Source organism: Rhinopithecus roxellana, chromosome 14, assembly GCF_007565055.1.
Source record: "Rhinopithecus roxellana isolate Shanxi Qingling chromosome 14, ASM756505v1, whole genome shotgun sequence".
Taxonomy (NCBI): Eukaryota; Metazoa; Chordata; class Mammalia; order Primates; family Cercopithecidae; genus Rhinopithecus; species Rhinopithecus roxellana.
Window position 1 is genome coordinate 115,271,595 of NC_044562.1, and position 21,347 is coordinate 115,292,941.

General features: G+C 44.7%; 1 protein-coding gene and 1 pseudogene across 1 annotated transcript in view; one reads left to right on the forward strand and one right to left on the reverse strand.

Moving 5' to 3' along the window:
- Positions 1–288: 288 nt before the first annotated feature.
- LOC115893290 lies at positions 289–645 on the reverse strand (annotated as a pseudogene).
- Positions 646–5,405: 4,760 nt separating this feature from the next.
- Positions 5,406–21,347, forward strand: part of KIF5C (kinesin family member 5C) — a 153,770-nt gene continuing 137,828 nt past the window's right edge. The window contains exon 1 of the mRNA XM_030916850.1: positions 5,406–5,922. Within this exon, the coding sequence (XP_030772710.1) occupies positions 5,797–5,922 (126 nt within the window). The 5' untranslated portion in view covers positions 5,406–5,796. The remainder of the gene's footprint in view (positions 5,923–21,347) is intronic.

The following is a 21,347-nucleotide window of genomic DNA, read 5'->3' on the forward strand; positions in this document are numbered from 1 at the left end:
CTTTCCTCTTCTCTTCTTCCTTCCTTCCTTCCTTTCTTTCTTTCTTTCTTTCTTTCTTTCTTTCTTTCTTTCTTTCTTTCTTTTTTTTTGTAGTAGCCATTCTAATGGGTGTGACATGGCATCTCATTGTGATTTTGATTTGCATTTTCCTGATGATTAGTGATATTGCATACTTTTTATGGTGCTTATTGGCTATTTGTATATCTTTTTTGAAAAAATGTCTTTTCAAATCCTTTGCTCATTTTTAATTTTTTAACAACTAGTAATCAATTTATTCAAATAGTTGACTTAAGCATCTCCAGTGGTGACTTCCACCTCAACTCCTGGTTCAATACTGGTGGAAGTAATCTGCTTAACAATCTCAGAAGGACTGAGTCAATGAGTTGCTTGTGGATTCTCATCTGGAAATGATCCCATGTCTTAGAACCTTCACCAAAAGGAGTTTTTCTTGTAGCGATTCTCAAAGTCTTAGTACGCATTTGTACTGGTCCTTTCACTTGGAGATTTTTTTCCTTTGCTCCTCTGATCAAGTCAGCACACACCTCCTCCAGGGATTTTATGCTGCGGCTCATAAAGAGTGATTCGAATTCAGTGAATTGCTACCTCCGGCTCCATGGGTGTTTTTCCAGTATCTTTAAAAGCCATGGCTGCTGCGCGGCTTCCTGACCGACTGGTTCCTCAGTGAGAGCAACAGCAGTGAGGCAGGAGCAGGAGCAGGAGCAGGCAGACTACCGCTTGCCACCACCTTTGACCGGTGTCTTTCTCAAAGAGCTTTAATTTCTTTTTCTTTTCTCTCTCTCTCTCTCTTTCTCTCTCTCTCTCTCCTCTCTCCTCTCTTCTCTTTCTCTTTCTCTTTCCTTCTGACGGAGTCTCCCTCTGTAGCCCAGGCTGGACCGCAGTGGCACTCACTGTGGATCTCAGTGGATCTCAGCTCACTGCAACCTCCGTTTCCCGGGTTCAAGTGATTCTCCTGCCTCAGTCTCCCGAGTAGCTGGATTATAGGCATGTGCCACTACACTCGACTGAAGTATTTTTAGTAAAGATGGGGTTTCACCATGTTGGCCAGGCCGGTCTGGAACTCCTGACCTCAAGTGATCCGCCCACCTTGGCCTCCCAAAATGCTGGGATTACAGGTGTGAATCACTGCACCTGGCCTAAGAACTCTAATTTTTAAATAGCTTATTTACAAAGCACTCTATGCCTCAGGTCAAATAGTTATCAAGCATCTGCCATATGCCAAGAACTATACAGATTTTATTACCTAATTTTAAAAATATATAATTTTAAACTAAGACCCAGAGAGATAATAGGATCTGTATAAGAATGCCTGCAAATAGTGAAAATAGCCCTGTATCTGGAGATTTAGCTCTGCCACTGTCATGATTTCTAATGTACAACATACACATGCAAGTCACTTTAAACTATTTCATAGGTTAAAGGCCTTTTTACCAAAAAAGAAAGAAAAAATTTTAAATCAAGTCCTTACTCATGCCAGGACCGGTGCTAAAGTGTGTGTGTATATATAATGTTTCTCATTTAAGTCTCCTGAAACCTCTGTAAGATAGGTTCTACAATCATCCCCATTTTACAGATGGAAACATGAATTTAGAAATGTTAGGTCACTAGCTAGAAATAATGCAGCTAGTAAGTGACAGTTATTTGAATAGAGCCTGGCATCACAGACTGTACTCTTTTAACTTAAGCACACATACAGAATTTGGATACTTTTGTGTCACAGATAATATAGGGAATTTGGGACTACAGGCGCCCGCCTCGTCGCCCGGCTAGTTTTTTGTATTTTTTAGTAGAGACAGGGTTTCACCGTGTTAGCCAGGATAGTCTCGATCTCCTGACCTCGTGATCCGCCCGTCTCGGCCTCCCAAAGTGCTGGGATTACAGGCTTGAGCCACCGCGCCCGGCCTAATATAGGGAATTTCAATATGTAAAACAATTCAATTAGTTCACAATTTTAGTCAATTCGGTACATATCATTCAATGCTTATAAACAGAAAATAATAGGAAAAATCAGTCAACAAACACCTCGGGAGAGAGGGAAAAGGCAACTTCATTTCTCTTTTGATAAGATTTTGATAAGATTCTAAATACCACAAATAGGAGAAAACAGCCAAATCAAAAGTTAGGAAATCCGTAACTTCAACCTTCAAAAAGGGTAAGGTGTGTCTTTAAGGAGCAAAGATTTAGGGAAGTCCCATTTGGGCACCCCTCACTCTGGAAAATGAGACAGCTGTTCTCCTTTCTCTTTCCTTTGCCTATTAAAGCTCTGCTCCCAAAACGCACCTCCCCCTTTCCCTCCCCCCCCCAAAAAGAGGCAAACATTTAAAAGGTTAACAGGAAAAGACTACTTTATCACATTTAGCTTGAATGCTAAGTAGCAACATTTACTAAGGTCCACAGTTCACTGCTTACTACATAGTTGACTACTTTACTACACAGTAACCCACCCTGGACTGATGGCTTCTTTAGGAATGCTGAGGGAATGTAAAACACAGGAATCCTAATAATCCTGCATTCTTTGAGCATCCATTATAATCAAGCTGATGTTTTTATCTGTCATCATTGTGTATAGTTCCTTTGCTGTGATTGCTCCTTTCTCTTTGGTCTCACATTTTTCATTCTTTTCACCATTGCTCTTTTGGATTTTGTCTTTGGAATCCAATACATTCTCCAAAGAACCTTTAGCCAATGTGCCACCATTCTCTCTTCCTGTTTCCTGGCTTTTTTGTTGTAGACACTGTGCTTCCTCCTGTTTGTCCTTTTCCTCAAGTTTTTTCCAGACTTCAGCTTCTTTATATCTTAGTTTAAGGCTTTCAGAGAGTCTTTCAGTTTCTTCAATGGCTTTTTTGATGTTTGCAGGTCCAAGTATTGAATGGAAACAATCCTCTTGGTGCTTATTTTCTCTGGTTTAATTTCTATGTTCTTATTGAGGTCTTTTAGTGAAGAACTGAGGTAGAGTTCTTTAGGAACTGAAGCCACAACAAGCATGGTGAATTATCTTTAATTTTCCATGTTCACAATGGATGCTACGTTTCCTTAAAAGTAGTATTTTCTGTGGCGTCGGGCACGCTCCACTAACACCAGCCTTCTTGCCAAAGGCCCATCTCCCAAGAACTCGAGGGAGAATTAGTCTTGGCTACCAGGATGGAATCCAGCCCAGCTCATCATCCTTTGCCTATTTTTTAAATGTTTTTTTTGGTTGTGAGTTATAGGTATTCTTTATATATTTTGTATATTAACTCCTTATCAGATGTATGATTTGTAAATATTTTTCCCATTTCATGGGTTGCCTTCTCACTCTGTTGATAGCATCCTTTGATGTGCAAAAGTTTTAAGTTTTATGAAGTTAAATTTATCTTTTTTTCCCTCTGTTAACTATCTTTTTTTTTCCCTGAGATGGAGACTCACTCTGTCACCGAGGCTGGAGTGCAGAGGCACAATCCTGGCTCTCTGTAATCTCTGCCTCCTGGGTTCAAGCGATTCTTCTGCCTCAGTCTCCAGATTAGCTGGAATTACAGGCACGTGCCACCATGCCCGGCTAATTTTTGTATTTTGAGTAGAGACCGGGTTTCACCAGGTTGGTCAGGCTGGTCTCAAACTCCTGACCTCAAGTGATCCACCCATCTCAGCCTCCCAAAGTGCTGGGATTAACATGTGTGAGCCACGGCGCCCGGCCTGTTACCTATCTTTCAGTGTCCCTTTTCAATTGTTTTGAATCCTACTTAGCCCATTTCCTATATTAAGCCTTCTCAGACATCACTGAGAACTTCATCCTCTGTACTCTCACTAGTTTCTAAGCTTCCTGAGGCCAATAACTTATTTTGCAACTTCCCTTCAAATGAGAGGCCCTGTGGTATCTCCCTTGAAAAGGATTCACTTAATAAATCTAAATTTACAGAATGACAGCAAATGCCATTTGCTCAGTTAATAACTAATGGATGAACAGATGAACGAATGAATGATGACTGAACACAGTGACACACAGACACGTCTCTGTCCACTTGACATAATCCTGATCTCCTCAGATAAATCAGTGTATGCAAGGTTCTGGGCATCTTCTGGTGGGCTCAGGGAAACAGAATTGGATGTCCTCTCCAGTATATTATGAAGTTGACTATTTAAGATGAAGGGTCTCTGAGCCAGAGCCTGAGAATTACTTAATTTAAAAACAGATGAGAAGGTGGCGTTTTTTAAATCTACTTCCACTGCATATGAGGAAAGGAAATAAAACTGGTACTACTTAACAAGGGTTTACAAAAGTTGATTTTAGTAGGTCTGTCCTGTCAGCTAGGCAGAGAACACTTGTATTTTCAGGTATTACCCGAATTTAAGCAACAGACGTGTTCCTAAAATTAACTAACTTATTTGTTTTATGATCATTTGTTCAGCACCCAATAACATCTAATTTTCAAGAGCTTATACCATATACATGTCAGGCATCGTGCCAGGTGCTTTAAAAGCATCGTTTCTTTTAATTTCCTCAGAAATCACAAGATGATATTATTCCAAGGACAGAGATGAGGAAACTGAGTCTTAAGGAAATTAAATACGTTGCCGTGGGTCATGCGTCTAGTAAGTGGCTGACGGGGGATTCACACTCAGGCATTGCTTCTTCCTAGGGTAGAATCTTTATTCAGTATGCTGCCCACTATGTGCTAGATGCTACAGACACAAAGATATCAAGCAGATATCACCGCACAAGTGCAGTGCTAGAGACACGCACAAGAGATTAGGGGAACATCAAGGAGGGCCACCAACTCTTTATAGGTGTTTAGTGAGCTGGGAAAATCTCTCTGCGGAAGGAGGGTTGAGCTGGATCTTAGAGGAAAAGGAAGTCCTGGAAAAATAGAGCTAACACCCAGTTGTTCTGCCAGCCCAGCACCATGTCTGGGAATACCATCCCTCTTCTTTTGGGAAGCTTCCCATCACGGGATTCCTCCATAATCTTACAAAGTCCCTGATTCTGGTTGATTGGTTTAGCCCTAGATGCCAACCTAAACCAAGGCCAATCAAACCCAAACTCTGAACAAACATCCATCCTTATCTAGTGGTAGAAGTTGAAGAATGAAGCCCAGGGGCTATTGGGAGCTGTTTCCCCAGTGATTTTCTTTTGGGAGCAGGATGATCCAGACCTAGTTATCTAGAGATTTTAACCGGAAGTATTGGATATGACCTCCATCCTGTTCCCGACTTGGGCAGCCACATCGGACTTGCAGGCTCTTGGAGGTCGCATCCTGTCCTTCCCCCGGCAGGTAGAGTGACTACAAGTCCCGGGATGCACAGCGCTCAGAGTCGGCGGGGGCCGGGCGGACTCGACGGTGACGTCACCGTCCCGGGGCGGGCCAGGGGAGGGCGGGGCGGAGGGGCGGAGGGGCGGGTCGCAAGGCGGCAGAGAGCGCTGGTGCTGATGCAGGATGGCTGAGCGCGCAGGAGCCCGGGAGGTCTGAGCCCGGCGAGTCTCGCTCCCTGCGCATCGCCTCCTCCGCCCGCCGCGTGGTCGCGGGCAGGTGGGCCGGGGGGCGCTGGGCAGGGGCGGGGCAGGGGCAGGGCAGGCCGGTCTGCAACCGGAGGGGCCGGAGCGAAGAGGCTGCCCACCTTCCCGGGCTCGGAGCGGCCGGGGCTGCCCAGCCGGCCGGGCTCGCGATGACCTGCTGAGAATCATCGTCGGAGGCTGCAGGAGGCGGCCTAGCTGTGGGCGGTGCGGCTCGCGGCCTCCTCCCTCGTCGTTCCCGGCCCCGACCCCCCACCCATCCCCGCGCCCCCTCCCTACCGCTGGCCGAGATGGCGGATCCAGCCGAATGCAGCATCAAAGTGATGTGCCGGTTCCGGCCCCTCAACGAAGCGGAGATCCTCCGCGGGGACAAATTCATCCCCAAATTTAAAGGCGATGAGACCGTGGTGATCGGGGTAAGTGGCTGGAGCGTCTGCCTCCCCTACTGCTCCGCGCCGCAGCTCGGCGCCCCGATGCCCCAGACGCAGTGGAGGTGTTTAGGCCGCCCCCTCGGACATTCCCGCGGGGTTGGCCTCTCGGGTGGACCTGACCAGAGACCCCTCGCCCCCCGCCCTATGGTTCCCTCCCGGGCGGGTGGAGAGGCGGCCGGGGGCGGCTGGCCGGGCGGGGGTGGCGGGGGTGGCGGGTGAGGACGGGCTTGGCGCCGCCATTGTTCGCCGGGTGGGGGCCCGGGTGGGCCCATTGTTCCCCACGCTCGCCTCGCCTCGTGGGTAGTGTGTGCGGGTGACCCTCAGACCGGGTGCCCAGGCCCCCTTTAAAGTGTGAGCTCTGCAACCCGCAAATGCTTCTGGGCATCAATCAATTCGATTTACCAAACGCCTTGCCTCTTCTTCTCACGATCTTAACAAAAAAGAAAGAAAAAAGGTACAGGAAAATTTCCAGCCGCGTCTCGGAGCTCCAGCGGCAGGGTAGACGCGGCTCCCCGCGGTGTTTCACCTTGCTCCACGCGCGGAAGGCGGAGGGTTGGGGGAGTACTGGTGGCCTCGGTGTCCCCTGGAGGCCTGGTGTGTCTCCCGCTTCCTCTCACGCCTGGCTGCCCTGGATGTGGAGTCCCGGCTTGATCCCTCCCCTCTGGGCTGACCTCCCTCCCATGTCTACAGACCCTCTAGATGCGCCTCACTCTAGGTGGAGAGGAGGCTGTGTCCACATCTGTGGGGCGAGGGGACTCAGAGCGCAGCCAGATAGCCAGCCCTCTGTGCCAAGAGCAGAAGTTACTTCGTGCGGCTTGGACCCCCCCCAGTCTATCTCCCTTCCCCACCTTTTCTCCCCGACCCCCTCCCCCTACTTAGCTCCCTCTCCGCAGCTGAGGCTGCTGGTGGGGGGAGGGAACACCAGTGGATTTTAGTTCTTAAAGGAATCTGTCAGATGAAATAAACCAGCCCGGTCCCCCGCCTGTTCCCCGCCCGCTGTCCGTAGCGTGTGTGGCTGATGGTACCCCCTTTGTATGCGAGCCGCGTGGGAAGGGACCGAGTTAATGGGAGCCTCCCGGTCCCCGGTGACACGTTCCTGGCAGTCTGCTCCAGGCTGCTGATGCAGCCTTCCCGTCCCCAGCATTGATTAAGTGATGTCATCCTGATCACTGAGCATGCTCCGACGAACCCCCTCCTCCCCTTCCCCCAGTGGCTGGTGTATTTAGGTCAAGTGATTGACAGGTGACAATTTACCGAGGGTATTGCAGGAGTCCGCCTGGCCTTTCTCAAACACTTGAGGCCGACGTTTTCCAGCTCGGGCGGTCCCCAGCATGTTTGCCAAGATTGTCTGCCGCAGTCCCTGCGAAAGGCCCTGGGGACCAGCAGGTGCCAGCTGTACCGTAAGGCGGGAGCTCTCCACGCTAAAGGAGCCTAGGCAAGCCTCTGGCCTCAGGGCTTTAACCTGTACCTCGCTTTAAAAGGCTGCTCCCCTTAACGACCTCTTCTCCCCTTCCCATTTTCACAGTCATCAGGAAAGTCTGACCTCCAAACGCTGTGTGGATGGGTGATCATTCTGCGAGCTGACCTATGAGGGCGGGAAAGCGGGGTTTTCTCTCTGTTTAGTGTTAAACTTGCAGAGAAGATGTAAGCTAAGATTATTGATGAGGAAGGAAATTCTGCAGTTAATGGCAGATGAGTGTTAGTGACATATACATGGGCAGTACCTGGGGCAGATAGTGACTTATTTGGTTTACAGCTGTCAGTCAGGATCTGCCTACAGCCTGATCTGCTACTTTCTGAGCCAGACTGTGGTTTAGATAGAGTGGGAGTTACTGGGGACATCTAGTCCCTGCCCCTTGACTTGTAACAATTTTTAAACAAATAATTGTGCAGTACTGGAACATGTTCTGGCGACCCTATTTTTTTCCCAGAGGTTTTGAAGAGCGTGAAGAAGTTTTTCTTCTCCCCTCTTCCCTCCTTCCCCATCCCCCTCCCCCTCTCCCCTCTCCCTTCTCCTCTCTTCCTCTTCTCCCAGAACCAATGCAGTGAAGTAATAAATCGTCTTCCTTGACCTGTATGCAAGGCAGAGATCCTTAATTTTAGAATTATCTTTCTTTGATATTATGATGTTGCTGAGTATATATTTCCTTATCTAAATATACATATATTAGTGGCTAAATAAATCAAAACCAAGTCACCATATTAAATAAGAAGTTTAAATAAAAATCGTGGATGTGAATATACACATTGCTTTTCAAGTATAAAGTAATTTTTGCTCATCCTACTATAATCCTTTAATACAACAGTTTTCAGTTTTTCTAAGGTAAACTTTTTATTGAAATGAAGCATTCGTATAGAAAAGTGTTATCATAAGTATACAGTTTGATGACTTTTCATAAAGTAAATGCTCCCTTTAACCACCTCACAGACTAAGAAACAGACATTTCAGGGCCTCAGAAATCCCCCTTGTGGCCCTTCCAGTCCCTAACTCCCCCTGCCTCAGGGTAACCGCGATTCTGACTTCTGATGCTGTTAGTTTTGTTTGTTTCTTTTTAACTTTATATTCCGTAAAACCATAGAGTATGTTCTCTTTTGTGTGTGGTTTCTTGGGATTAAGTGTTATGCTTGTCAAATTCATCCTCATTGTTTTGTAGTATTTCATGATATGAATATACTATAATTTGTCTATTGACTGTTGATGGATATTTGGATAGTTTCCAGTTTGGGGCTAATATGGCTAGTGCTGCTATGAACATTCGTTTACATATCTTTTGGTGAGTGCATGTACAGAATAGAAGACTACCAGATACTAAAGGGTGTTGGGAGTTGGGTTGGCATGTGCCAGGATCCTTCCCGTTCCTAATCGATAACGTGGCACTAAAGGAAATGAGGATTCTGGCAGTCTGTATCATGCCATATACAATGAGTAGAATGGTCCCAAGTCAATTCAATTGGAACTGACTGACATGGCTCAGTTACAGGTGAAAACTGTCTGAGATGTACACAACCTTCCTTAGTTCTAGGGGCACAGGCTGGGGATGACCAAACAAGCCCAGATCATCCAGAAATATGTCACCTTCAAACAGAGACAAGTAAAGAATGAGTTTTGGTGGAGTTATCTGTTAGTCCAAATGCAGAATCCTAGAAATTCTTTGTGTTTTTGAAACTGGGGTCATTTTTTCCCTTAAAGTTCTGTTTGTTATGGAGATACATACCAAGAAAGAGACTTGACAAGTGGAGTTTCTAGATTTCTTTTTTATGAAAATGTCCTGTCTGGGAGAAATGTTCTCCATCACTCCTGCAGTTTTTCAGCTTTGTGCAAAGCTATCTTTCCTTGACCACACCAGCCACAATCTCTCCCCACTTTGAACTCCTATAGCATTTGTTCTGCATATGATCTCCTAAGTCTTTAGCCTTGGATTATTATTAGCTTTGGTCCTATGTCTAATGACATTGCGAGCCATGTTTAGAGACAAGAGCCATGCATGTTTTGCTCCTTTATACTTCCCAGGGCTTTGTCCATAGAAGGCACTTAGTAAATATTTATTGATCTCTTTGTGAATTCTGGAAATCTTTACTTTGGTATATTTAACATAGTTTATAGCGTTTTTATTGGCTGTAGGCTGTGGGGAGTAGTTAAAAAATAATTTTAAAGATAAGTGCTGTTTCTCTGAGTGGGCCTGGTAAGATAGCATATATAATACTTAAAATGATATAAGAAAACTGGGAAAGAACTGCATTCAGCTTTGGCAAAAATTAGAAGAGTTAGAGACACTGATGGTGAGCTAGAAGTGGAGGGTGGGGGTGGGTAAGTGATTAGAAAAGAGGCTCCCTCCCATAACACATTAATTTTTCAGCAAAAATATTGGATTTACAGCATTTCTCAGAGTACTCCATTAACTACTAAAAATCCTGGTGAGTCATCCATTACTTTGGGCTCTGCCTATTGGTTTTGAAGCAATTGTATTGATGGAAGCTCTCTGACTTGGTGAGTTCTCAGTAAAGTTCTTTGAAATGGACTTTCACACTTCACTTTCCTCTTATTGGGCTTTTCTCTTGTTTGCAGTCCTGAGAAAGCAGGTCTTGTTAAAGATGAGTGCTTCCTCCTGAGGGAACATAAGTTATGGCCTAAGAGCCAGAGCAAAACATCAACCACAAACCCTGAGCTGGAAAGTGTCCCCAGTCTTCAGAACTTAGATTCTTTCTTGGCAGTGGATGGATGGGAAGAGGCCTGGACGGAGACCAAATCCAAGCCTGAGTTAGGATTTTAGAGATTAAGTGGAGAAATATGGCTACACCTTAAAACTTTTCCTTTTTCCACAGTAATGGTCTTCCAAAGCAATAACATTAAAACAATTTATTTTTTTTAAATTTACACGCAGTAATACCACATTTTTTTTTTCTTTGAGACTGAGTCTTGCTCTGTCACCCAGGCTGGAGTGCAGTGGTATGATCCTGGCTCACTGCAACCTCTGCCTCCTGGGTTCAAGCAATTCTCCTGCCTCAGCCTCCCAAGTAGCTGGGACTACAGGCACGTGCCACCACACTCAGCTAATTTTTGTATTTTTAGTAGAGATGGGTTTCACCATGTTGGCCAGGCTGGTCTTGAACTCCTGACTTCGAGTGATCCACCTGCCTCAGCCTCCCAAAGGGCTGGGATTATAGGCGTGAGCCACTCTGCCCAGCCAGTAATACCACTTTTTTTGGTGTATACTTCTATGCTTTGGGCAAATACATAGAGATTTGTAACTATCTTGTTTTAATTTGTTTTTTGTTGCTGCCGTAACAAGTTACTATAAACATAAAAGGCTTGAAACAACACGTTTATTTTATGTCACAGTTTTTATAGGTCAGAAATCCAGCAGGTGGGCTAGGTGGGCTGATGTTTAGAGTCTTATAAAGCCACAATGAAGATATTAGCAGGGCTATGTCTTTTTCTGCAGGGTCTAGGGAAGGATCCATTTCTTTGCTCACCAGATTGGTGGCAGATTTCAGTTTCCTGTGGTTGTATGACTGAGGCACCCATCTCCTTGCTGACTGTAGTTGGGGGCTGTTCTCAGCTTCTAGAGGCCACTCTCAGGTCATAGCTACTTGCTCCCCTTCCTCCATCTTCAAAGCCAGCAACGGCGGTTCAAGGTCCTCTCTTTTAGGCATGCATGTCTCTGACTCTTCTTCCTTCCTTGAGCTCCCCACCCCATTATCTGAGATAATCTTCTTCCTTTAAGGTCATCTGATGAGCAACCTTAATTGTATCTGAAATTGCATTTGTAAAGTTCCATTTACCATGTAACACTAATATATTCACAAATTCCAGGGATTAGGGTATGGATGTCTTTTGGGGCCATTATTCTGCCTACCACACACCACCATTATCAAGATTCAAAACAGTTTTATCACTCCAAAAAATAAATAAAATAAAAGCCCATATGCTTCTCTTGCAACAACTTAGTCTTTCTGTCTATAATTTTATAGATTTTACAGATTGTATAATTTTACAGATTGTCATAAAATGGAATTATACATTAAGTATCTTTTTCAGTCTTGGTTCTTTCAGTCAAAAATTCTTTGAGATTTATTTATGTGTGTGTATCATTAATTCATCTCTTTGTTTGCTTAGCTGTATTCCATAGTTTATTTATCTATTCAGTTGTTGAAGGATATTTGGATTATTTCCAGTTTGGTATGATTATGAATAAAGCTGCTATAAACATTTGCATATAGGTTCTGTGTGAGTATACATTTTTATTTCTCTTGGGTAAATATACAGGAATGGGATTGCTGGGCTGTAAAGTAACCATATGGTTAACTCTATAAGAAACTGCCAAACTGTTTTTCTAAAGTGGTTGTACCATTTTGCATTTCCATCTAAAAGCAGTAACATTTTAAACCAAAGTAAGTTTATTTAGTCACTTTGTCTAAGTGCATTCTAATCTATTAGTGTCAGGATGTATCAGTTCTTCATTCCTCTGTGCCCTAAATGCAGAGATGTTTATATCACCTGAAATGGGTTAGTGGTTTCCTTCACATGTACCCTGTGAAATCATGGACTGAGTGAACATCATAGAGAGCTATAATCTGGCATATGTCACTTAGGCCACTCACTATTCACAGTGGGCACACAGGCAGTGAATGGGGTGGATAGAGGTAGCAGGAAGAGTGAGACAAAACCGAGTGTAGATTCACTAGCTCAAAAAAACTAGTGTTTTTTTTTTTTTTTTTTTTTTTTTTTTTTTTTTTAATTCAAGTTGCTTAGCTTTCCTGGGCATGAGTTTTCTTGTATTGAAAGTGCATATAATAATTACTTATCTCATAGGGTCATCTGGACAAAATGAAATGAAGTGGTGAGACAGTGTCTAGCACAGAGAAAATGCTCAATAGGTGCTGATTACCTCCTATGTCTCCTATTCCCTTGGTGACCTTCCTCATGTCAACTTAGCTTTGCCTCCACAAATTAGTGCCTTCTTCTGGCTATCCCCTGAAAACTCTTCTTGCATTCCCATTTCTTAGGCATTTGTTCACCCCATTCTCCTGGTTGGAATACCCACTGTTTTCATCTTATTTCGGGTATTTCTAACTATCCTCAAAGGCAAAGCTCATGTTTCCTTTAGCTCTGAACTATGTTAGCTGTTCCTTTGTGATCATGCATAAGATGTTTGTGTGTGTGTGCGTGTGTATATCTTCCCATGTAGCTTTTTCTTTTTCTTTTTTTTATTTAAAATTTTGTCTCCTTTACTGTAGTTGTGTAGTTGCTTAGTAAAGGTATCTTGACTGAAGGTTTTTTTTCGTCCTTTCCCTGCCTGAAATCAAGACTCCATAAATGTCAGTTTCTGCATTTCCGTAAATAACTTGCGTTATCACTGGAGACTTCCCTCTGCCCTCACCTGTGCTTGTCTGGCCCCACTCCACTATTAATGATGTTTTCTGTTCTCAGCTCTTCTTCCCATTCACAGTTGGAAACCTCCCCCCACCTTTGATTTCCCTTTAGTCCTTACCTCATGTTTCCCACCTGTGTCTACTTATTTAAAAAAGCAAAACCAAATTGCCTACTCTCTAGTGGTTTCTCTCGAGTTAAAAAAAAATAAGCCCCTTGACACATCCAGTCCCACCTTACTTTCTCCCAGGTTTTTTTTCATAAAGTTCTAATTTTGTGGCTGAGAAAGCTTTCTGCGTAACCCATTTGCTGCACGTCAACCAAGTTCCTTTTAGTAGGAATTGAGTCACTGAGTTTGAGCTTGTTTGTAAATATCATAGAGAACTCAGGAGAAAACTATTTTAGATTCATGATAGTGTCTTCACAGCACCGAACCTGGGGGTAAGTCAGATAGCCAGGATGAACTCTGAGCTCTGAGCTTTGCCACTTCTTAGCTGTGATAACTTGGGCAAATTCCTAAACCACAGTGAGTTCCAGTTTTCTCACCTGTAGAATAGAGATAACAACACTCTCCACTGTCTAGGGCCGTTGTGTGCTGAGCCCAGTGGCTAGTCCATGGCAAGCATCCAGATAAGGCCCAGTAGTGCTTAGTTCTCTGCACTGTTGTCTGGGTGATTAATCTTGGGAAGGTGCAGACCCTTCAGAGGTTTCCCTGTGCCCTCAGGTTGGAAACACCAGATGCTTCAGGCCCTCCATACTGCAGGCCTGCATACTCCCTAGCCTTACCCCTCACCCCATATTTCATCTGTGCTTCTGTTCCCCCTCAAGAAGATTAGGCTGCTCAATGCCCATCCCTTTTCCCTCAGCTGCTTACATCAACCCACATGCCTGGGGTAACTATCCTCAAAGCTTACCTGCATGGCCTGTGAGCTTTGGAAGGGCATCCATTCGCCTTTAGACTCCCAGCCCACAATACCTCCTCTGACACTTTTTCTGATCAGCCACTCTCTCCCGCTCCTGCCAGCCAAGTGGAATCAGCCCCTTCCCTCTAAGCATCACTGTACTTTGCCCTTCCCCAGTAGTGCATTTCATTTATTTGGTAAATCTGTCCTTTCCTCCAATTAGGCTGAAAACCTTGAGGGCAGGAAATTGTGTCCCATTTATTTCCATCTCCAAGGCCTGGAACAAGGCCTGGAACAGAGTAGTTGCTCAGTATAAGACATCTTTTGAAAAAAATGAAAGGGTGCTGACCCTCCTTGGCTGTCAGAGTTTGGGGTTATTTGCTTGGATTGTCACTTTGACCTCTGTCCAGCTCTGGCAATTTGTCTTTCCTCCTTTAGACATCTTTATGGTTTTGTTATTATTGTCTTAAAATAAATAGCTTATTTTTGTATATGTGGGGGTCCCAATATGTTGCCTGCTCAGTGAAGACAATTTAGACCACGCAAAAAGTCATAAAGAAGGTAAAAGTTACATTTAGGCCAGGCACAGTGGCTCACGCCTGTAATCCCAGCACTTTGGGGGGCTGAGGCGGGAGGATCACGAGGTCAGGAGATCAAGACCATCCTGGCTAACACAGTGAAACCCTGTCTCTACTAAAAATACAAAAAATTAGCCGGGCGTGGTGGCAGGCACCTGTAGTCCCAGCTACTTGGGAGGCTGAGGCAGGAGAATGGTGTGAACCTGGGAGGTGGAACTTGCAGTGAGCCGAGATCACGCCGCTGCGCTCCAGCCTGGGTGACACAGTGAGACTCTGTCTCAAAAAAAAAAAAAAATTACATTTAATTTTACTAACCAGAAAACATGACAATTAACATTTTATTGTATATTCCAGTTCTTTTCTATTCTTACAACACACTTTGTTTTAAAACAAAGATATTTTATAAAATCTATTTTAAAACTCTGTTTTACTTAATAGTATAGTATATTAAACTAGATGCTGATGTCCGAAGTCTAATGCACCATACTTTTTCAGCATTTTAAAAGTTGCTTATAATTTCATTATATGCCTAATCAGTACTTTATTTCCTACTGATGGACCTTTGGGTTTTTCTATTTCTTTGTTTTTTTTTTTTTTTTTTTTTTTTTCCTATTATAAACAAAGGCATGATATAAACAGTAGTCCACATACCTCCTTGTGGACTTGCCCAATTATTTTGTTAGAATACATTCCTAGAATTCAGATTACTGGGTAAAAGTATATACGAGATGATTTTAAGACACCCAGCACAGTTTCTGAGAGGGAGCAATTTAGAAATAGCATATTATCTTCTGTTTTATAGTCTCACTTCTCTGCTCACCCCATGGAACTGCTGCCAGTTTGTCTCATAAGGCATCCCTTCATATTCGAGCTAAATTAAATTCTTACCGAGGGTATGTGCTTTGTCATGCACTGTTAACCCCCAGATCCGGAACATGGCAATGCCTTCAGACTTTTAATGTAAACCATAGGATTTTGTAGGCTGTCTCTTGTCAGTTTCAATATCCTAAAGGATGTTGCTTGTTGGACGTGATCAAAAGCTAAATCTCTCTCTGGAGGCAGACAGAGACAGAGGCCAAGATTGTAGTCTTAGAGAAAAACAGGATGGATATACCTTTTCTTCTTGGCACTCACATTGAATGGCCTGTGATATCTTCTGGGCAATGGTAAACTAAGAAAGGAAAAAATCCAGCCCCCTTAGAGAAGCCTTAGACAGAATTGCTTTTTCTCTCCCCCCTTGATTCCTAGGTACTCTTTTAGAAAACTTACTATATAAAATTTCAAACATACACCAAAGTAGAAAGAATAACAAAATGTACTTATCAACCGGTTTTAACCATGATCAGCAATGGTTAAAACATGATCAGCAAATGGCCAGTCTTATTTTTTGTATACTCTCCTAACCTTTCTCCCCAACTTCACTAGACTGCTTTAAAGCGAATTCTTAACATCTCATATCTTTTGATCCACAAACTTCAATATGTATCTCTTTATTTTTAACACAACCACAATAACACTATCACATGTAAAATATTAACAGTAATTCCTTATTATCAAATACCCAGGCAGTTCTACTTTTCTTATTGCAGTTGGTTTGTTTAAATCAGAAGGCTAGGTACTGTTGATTTCCAGCGATAAGAAAGAAATGCTCATACATGTTGACCTTGAAACAAGAGGAGCTTTTTGCCATGATAGACTTGTTTAGTGTAGAGTCAGGTGTGGCAATAGAAGCACGCACAGGGCCATCACGGCTAACCAAGATTCCCGGCCTATCCCCACCTCACGATGGTCATGTCCCAATTTATTTTTATTTTTATTTTTATTTTTGAGATGGAGTTTCGCTCTGTCTCCCAGGCTGGAGTGCAATGGCACAATCTTGGCTCACTGCAACCTCTGCCTCCCAGGTTCAAGCAATTCTCCTGTCTCAGCCTCTCTAGTAGCTGGGATTACAGGCACGTGCCATCACGCTTGGCTAATTTTTTGTATTTTAGCAGAGACAGGGTTTCGTCGTGCTGCCCAGGCTGGTCTCGAACTCCTGAGCTCAAGCAATCCACTCGCCTTGGCCTCCCAAAGTGCTAGGATTGCAGGTGTAAGCCACTGTGCTCAGCCCAGTCATGTCCCGATTATCCTTTGTAATCCACTAGTGCCAGTGTGTCAGGGTCACCTGGAAAGCTATTTAAAGAGCTTCCTGCTCTGTGGCCTTCTCCCTGCTGCTGCTTCACCTTGTCTTAGCTTGTGTAAGCGTCAGGGAAACAGGGAAACGAGTCTCATTTGTCTTCAGTACCCTCTCTTATTAGATTGCCATCAACTACATTCGGAGCAATCCTCTTAAGTGTGTCTAGGTGTATTGCATATTACCTTTTCCGCCAGTGCATACCCATCCTTGATGTGAACTGAACGCTGGAAAGTACGTCCACAGGGCTGAAGAGAAAGCATATATGTGAGAGCAGAATTCAGCACCACACAGTACTTTAAGGAAAAAGGTTTGTAGTTCTCTTTATGTTTCATATTCCTCTTCTCATTAAAGAAAAAGTTTTGAAGGGAGATGGAGTTGGAGGAAAAGTGCACATAAAAAACAAACCCTGGTGATTTATGCCTTTAGCATCTTTGGCTGCAGGGTATGTTCTTAAGAGCTGCAGATCACTAATATTATTTTAGAAGTATTTTATTTGAAGATGTTGGTTACACAATTCTGTATTGACACATGGCGGGGACTCTTCCTTTGTCAGGCTTACTCTTTTAGTAGTCTCTCCCATTTCCAGGTCTTATTTTGCCTTATGAGGAAAGGCCAAGCAGTCGGCTTCAATTCTCTGAGGAGGTTATATCAGAGTTTTTCTCTGAGCGACCTGTCTGGCACCTCACTCCTAAGAGAGTATTGATTTTCACCTGGGAATCTGGGCACATAACAACTGCATCCATATTAGAAACTTTCCATAGTCATGGGGGAAGGGACTTCTGTTCCCCTTTCACAGCCACCTCTTCTTGCCCCATAGACAGGGACAAATGTCAATCTGGTCAGTATCCAGATCTCTCCCAGTCCTGGTTCCTGGTGGGCAGGATCCCGAGTGGGGCTGTCCGTTCCTTCTGGCATCTGCCCTCTGTCCTCTGTGACAGGCTGACCACTGTAGGGTCTGGTTTCCTGGGATGGTTGCCAGGGCCGACTTTTCTCTCTCCTCTCTGAATGCTGCTGAGGGGATACGTTCAGCTGGCTCCACAGATTCAGGCCCAGCTGGGCTGGTCTTAAGGTTTAGAGTAGGTTAGGATGCAGGATGTTGGGTGTGGAAGTAAGGAAATGGGAAGACTCCACATAAGCCTCCTCACCTGGGACTTTGGCCCGGTTCCGTATTGGGATGACAGGTGTGGGTGCCCTACTTAGGTGGTGCTTGGCTACCTGGAGTATCACTATTCTTGTGTAGATCAGACTTGCCCACCCAGCAGGGAAGAGGGGGCTGTTACGGGAGGCTTCTGGCACTGGGTCGCTGGTACTAATGTCATCATGATAGCATCAAATCCTTCTAACTACTAATTGTTTGTTTATATGATATTTGTTGTAAAGTAGACTTTAGAAGGGAAGGAAGTGGTTAGCTCTTCCAGAATAATTAATTACTTCACTAAAAACCACAACCTGCTAATTATCTGCTCAAACAAGTGAGAGAAAAAACACCCAGACTCCCCTAGGATATATCTTAAAGTAACAGCACTTGCTTGCTCATGTGTTTGTTAAAATTTTCTTAATAAGGCCGGGCGCGGTGGCTCAAGCCTGTAATCCCAGCACTTTGGGAGGCCGAGATGGGCGGATCACGAGGTCAGGAGATCGAGACCACCCTGGCTAACACGGTGAAACCCCGTCTCTACTAAAAATACAAAAAACTAGCCGGGCGAGGTGGCGGCGCCTGTAGTCCCAGCTACTCGGGAGGCTGAGGCAGGAGAATGGCGTAAACCCGGGAGGCGGAGCTTGCAGTGAGCTGAGATCTGGCCACTGCACTCCAGCCTGGGTGACAGAGCGAGACTCCGTCTCAAAAAAAAAAAAAAAAAAAAATTTCTTAATAAATATGGCTCTTGGTAAAGACTGGCTTGAGGATCTATTTGAAACAATATTTTCTGGTTTAGACAATTATCCAAAAGAGTTTGAAAGGGGGAAATTATACACCTGTTTGATAGCTACTTCCTTAGGAACATTGCATTGTCCAAATGGTAGCTGCACGTGACTACTGGGCACCTGTCATGTAGGTAGTCAAATTGGGATGAGCAGTAGGTATAAAATAGCCGTCAAGCCGGGCGCGGTGGCTCAAGCCTGTAATCCCAGCACTTTGGGAGGCCGAGATGGGTGGATCACGAGGTCAGGAGATCAAGACCAACCTGGCTAACACGGTGAAACCCCGTCTTTTTTTTTTTTTTTTTTTTTTTGAGACGGAGTCTTGCTCTGCCCCCCAGGCTGGAGTGCAGTGGCCGGCTCTCAGCTCACTGCAAGCTCCGCCTCCCGGGTTCACGCCATTCTCCTGTCTCAGCCTCCCGAGTAGCTGGGACTACAGGCGCCCGCCTCGTCGCCCGGCTAGTTTTTTGTATTTTTTAGTAGAGACGGGGTTTCACCGTATTAGCCAGGATGGTCTCGATCTCCTGACCTCATGATCCGCCCGTCTCGGCCTCCCAAAGTGCTGGGATTACAGGCTTGAGCCACCGCGCCCGGCCTATGAAACCCCGTCTTTACTAAAAAATACAAAAAACTAGCCGGGCGACGTGGCGGGCGCCTGTAGTCCCAGCTACTCCGGAGGCTGAGGCAGGAGAATGGCGTGAACCTGGGAGGCGAAGCTTGCGGTGAACTGAGATCCGGCCACTGCACTCCAGCCTGGGTGATAGCGAGACTCCGTCTCAAAAAGAAAAAAAAAAAAAAAAAGCCGTCAAATTCCAAAGGCTTAGTATACAAAAAGTAAAATATTTTACCTATATTAAAAAATATTCATTACATGTTGAAATAATATTTTGGATAGGTTAAGTAAGTTATTAAAAATGAATTTCACCTCTTTCTTTGTACTTCTTTTAATGAGGCTGCTAGAAAATTTAAAATTACATGTGTGGTTCACATTTGTGGTTGGCATTGTATTTCTCTTGGACAGCATGGCTCTAACATTTAGATGTGACATTCTGGTTTTTTTTTTTTTTTTTTTTTTTTGCCTTTATTTCAGTTTCACATTGATATATGGAGAGTCTACTGTGTGCTAAGCTCAGTACTAAGCATCATGGACTTACTATGATAAGTAAGACGAGATCCCTGCTATCAATAACCTAAGTCCAGTTGGGGGAAAGCAAATTAAAAAAAATCACTTGGTATCAGTGTCCAAAGGCAAATGGAAAGAAGACATGGATGGAGCCAGAGAAAGCACATTCGATTCTGTTCAGGGAAACCTCAGGCAGAGGGACAATTTGATTCTTACTTTGAAGCTGGGGTAGGAATCTGCTTAGAAAATGTAATTTTTTAAAAAATTCAACTTCCATTTTCGATGGAGGGGGTACATGTGCAGGTTTGTTACTTGGGTATCTTGCACCCAGGCAGGGACCATAGTACCCAGTAGGTAGTTTTTCACCCTACGCCCCCTTCCCGCCCTCCCCGCGCTAGTAGTCCGCTTCGGTTACTTTGCACTTCTCCGTAGCTGCTTTACATGTTTGCCTTTTGAATGTTGTTGAGAAAAGATGCGAGAAAGAATGTGTGCTGGAGGCTGGCCCCTCCCCACCCCTGTCACTACCCTTTCCCCGCAGCAAGGGCTGCGACCCCTCGGGTCCCCGCGGAGCACCGTAGCAATTAAGTACGTGCAAGCCATTTGCGACAGCGGGTTTGAGATGCGTTCGTAGTGGGTGACATTGAGAACTCCCAGAGGCGACACGGGCGCCTGGTCTCTGAGAGGTGGCATGCTGCCTGCCGCCCTGGTGCCTGGCTCGCCCGGAAGGGGCCCCCAGTCGCCAGCCCCGGGAAGGCGCTCCAGGATCGCGGCTCCTCGGGGGTCGCCTCTGCGGGTGGCCTGTTTCCAATTTCCAGGCGAGGAGAGACGCGGTGATGCAAATCTGCCACTTACCTTCTGTCACCATTCTGTCGCTAACGCTAGGAATGATGAAACCTCCTGTTCTGGAAATGCATTTCCCCCCTTTAGCACCAGCGCCTTCTAATGAGGTCCCTCCGCCCTGTGGGACAAAAGCGCCCATTAGGGGGCCTTGTGGTGGGAGGCGGCCACTCCGCTTGGCGCCGTGAGGGAAACCAAGGAAACCGCCTTTGTCGCTCACAGGTGCCTCTTTTTGTCCTGGTCTCTGCTTGTAGAAGAGGTTGCCTTGCAGGTGAAGGCCACACTGCTCTTTGGAGAAGGAGTCTGATTCTGTGCTGAAAAATCTCTCTTCCCACCCCCCACTCAGGTCTCTGTTGTCTGGGTTGGCACAGAATTGATTTTTTTCCTCCTTTGTAAACGGCAAAAACGCTATGATGGTAACATGAAAGCAAGCAACACACGTAGCCCTAATCTCCCCCACCCTACATCTTCCATTTTATTTTTTCTGTCCTCCTTTCTTCTCTTGGTTGGTGCTTAATAATAATAAAAAAAGTATATCCAACTATTGATACACAGTTCTGCCTTTTTTTCCTTTTTACCTAAATATACTCCATAAGCATTTTCCGTGTTGTGTAATATCTTCATGTTTCTACTTTTCAGTGATAGCTTAAATGTCCATTGGGCTGATAGATCACAGTTTGCTAACCCATCTCATCGTTGTTCGTTGGAATCTCCACTTTCCCTTACTCTAGGTGATGGGCTAATGAGCATCTGCATGCACAGAGCTGTGTTCTTTTGTTGAATTATTATTTCTGGAGGATAAATTCTCCAGAAGCCGATTTCCTGGAACCAATGCTGTGAACATTTTAATTTGATCCTATGAAATATTATCCTATTGCTTTCCATTCAGGGTCTACTAATTCCTACAACCATCAGGAATGTATGAGTGTCCCATCTGGTGGTTAATTCATTTTTGAAATAGAGGAAATGACTCATTTGAAAAGATTTGGAGAGCAATGGTCTGGGA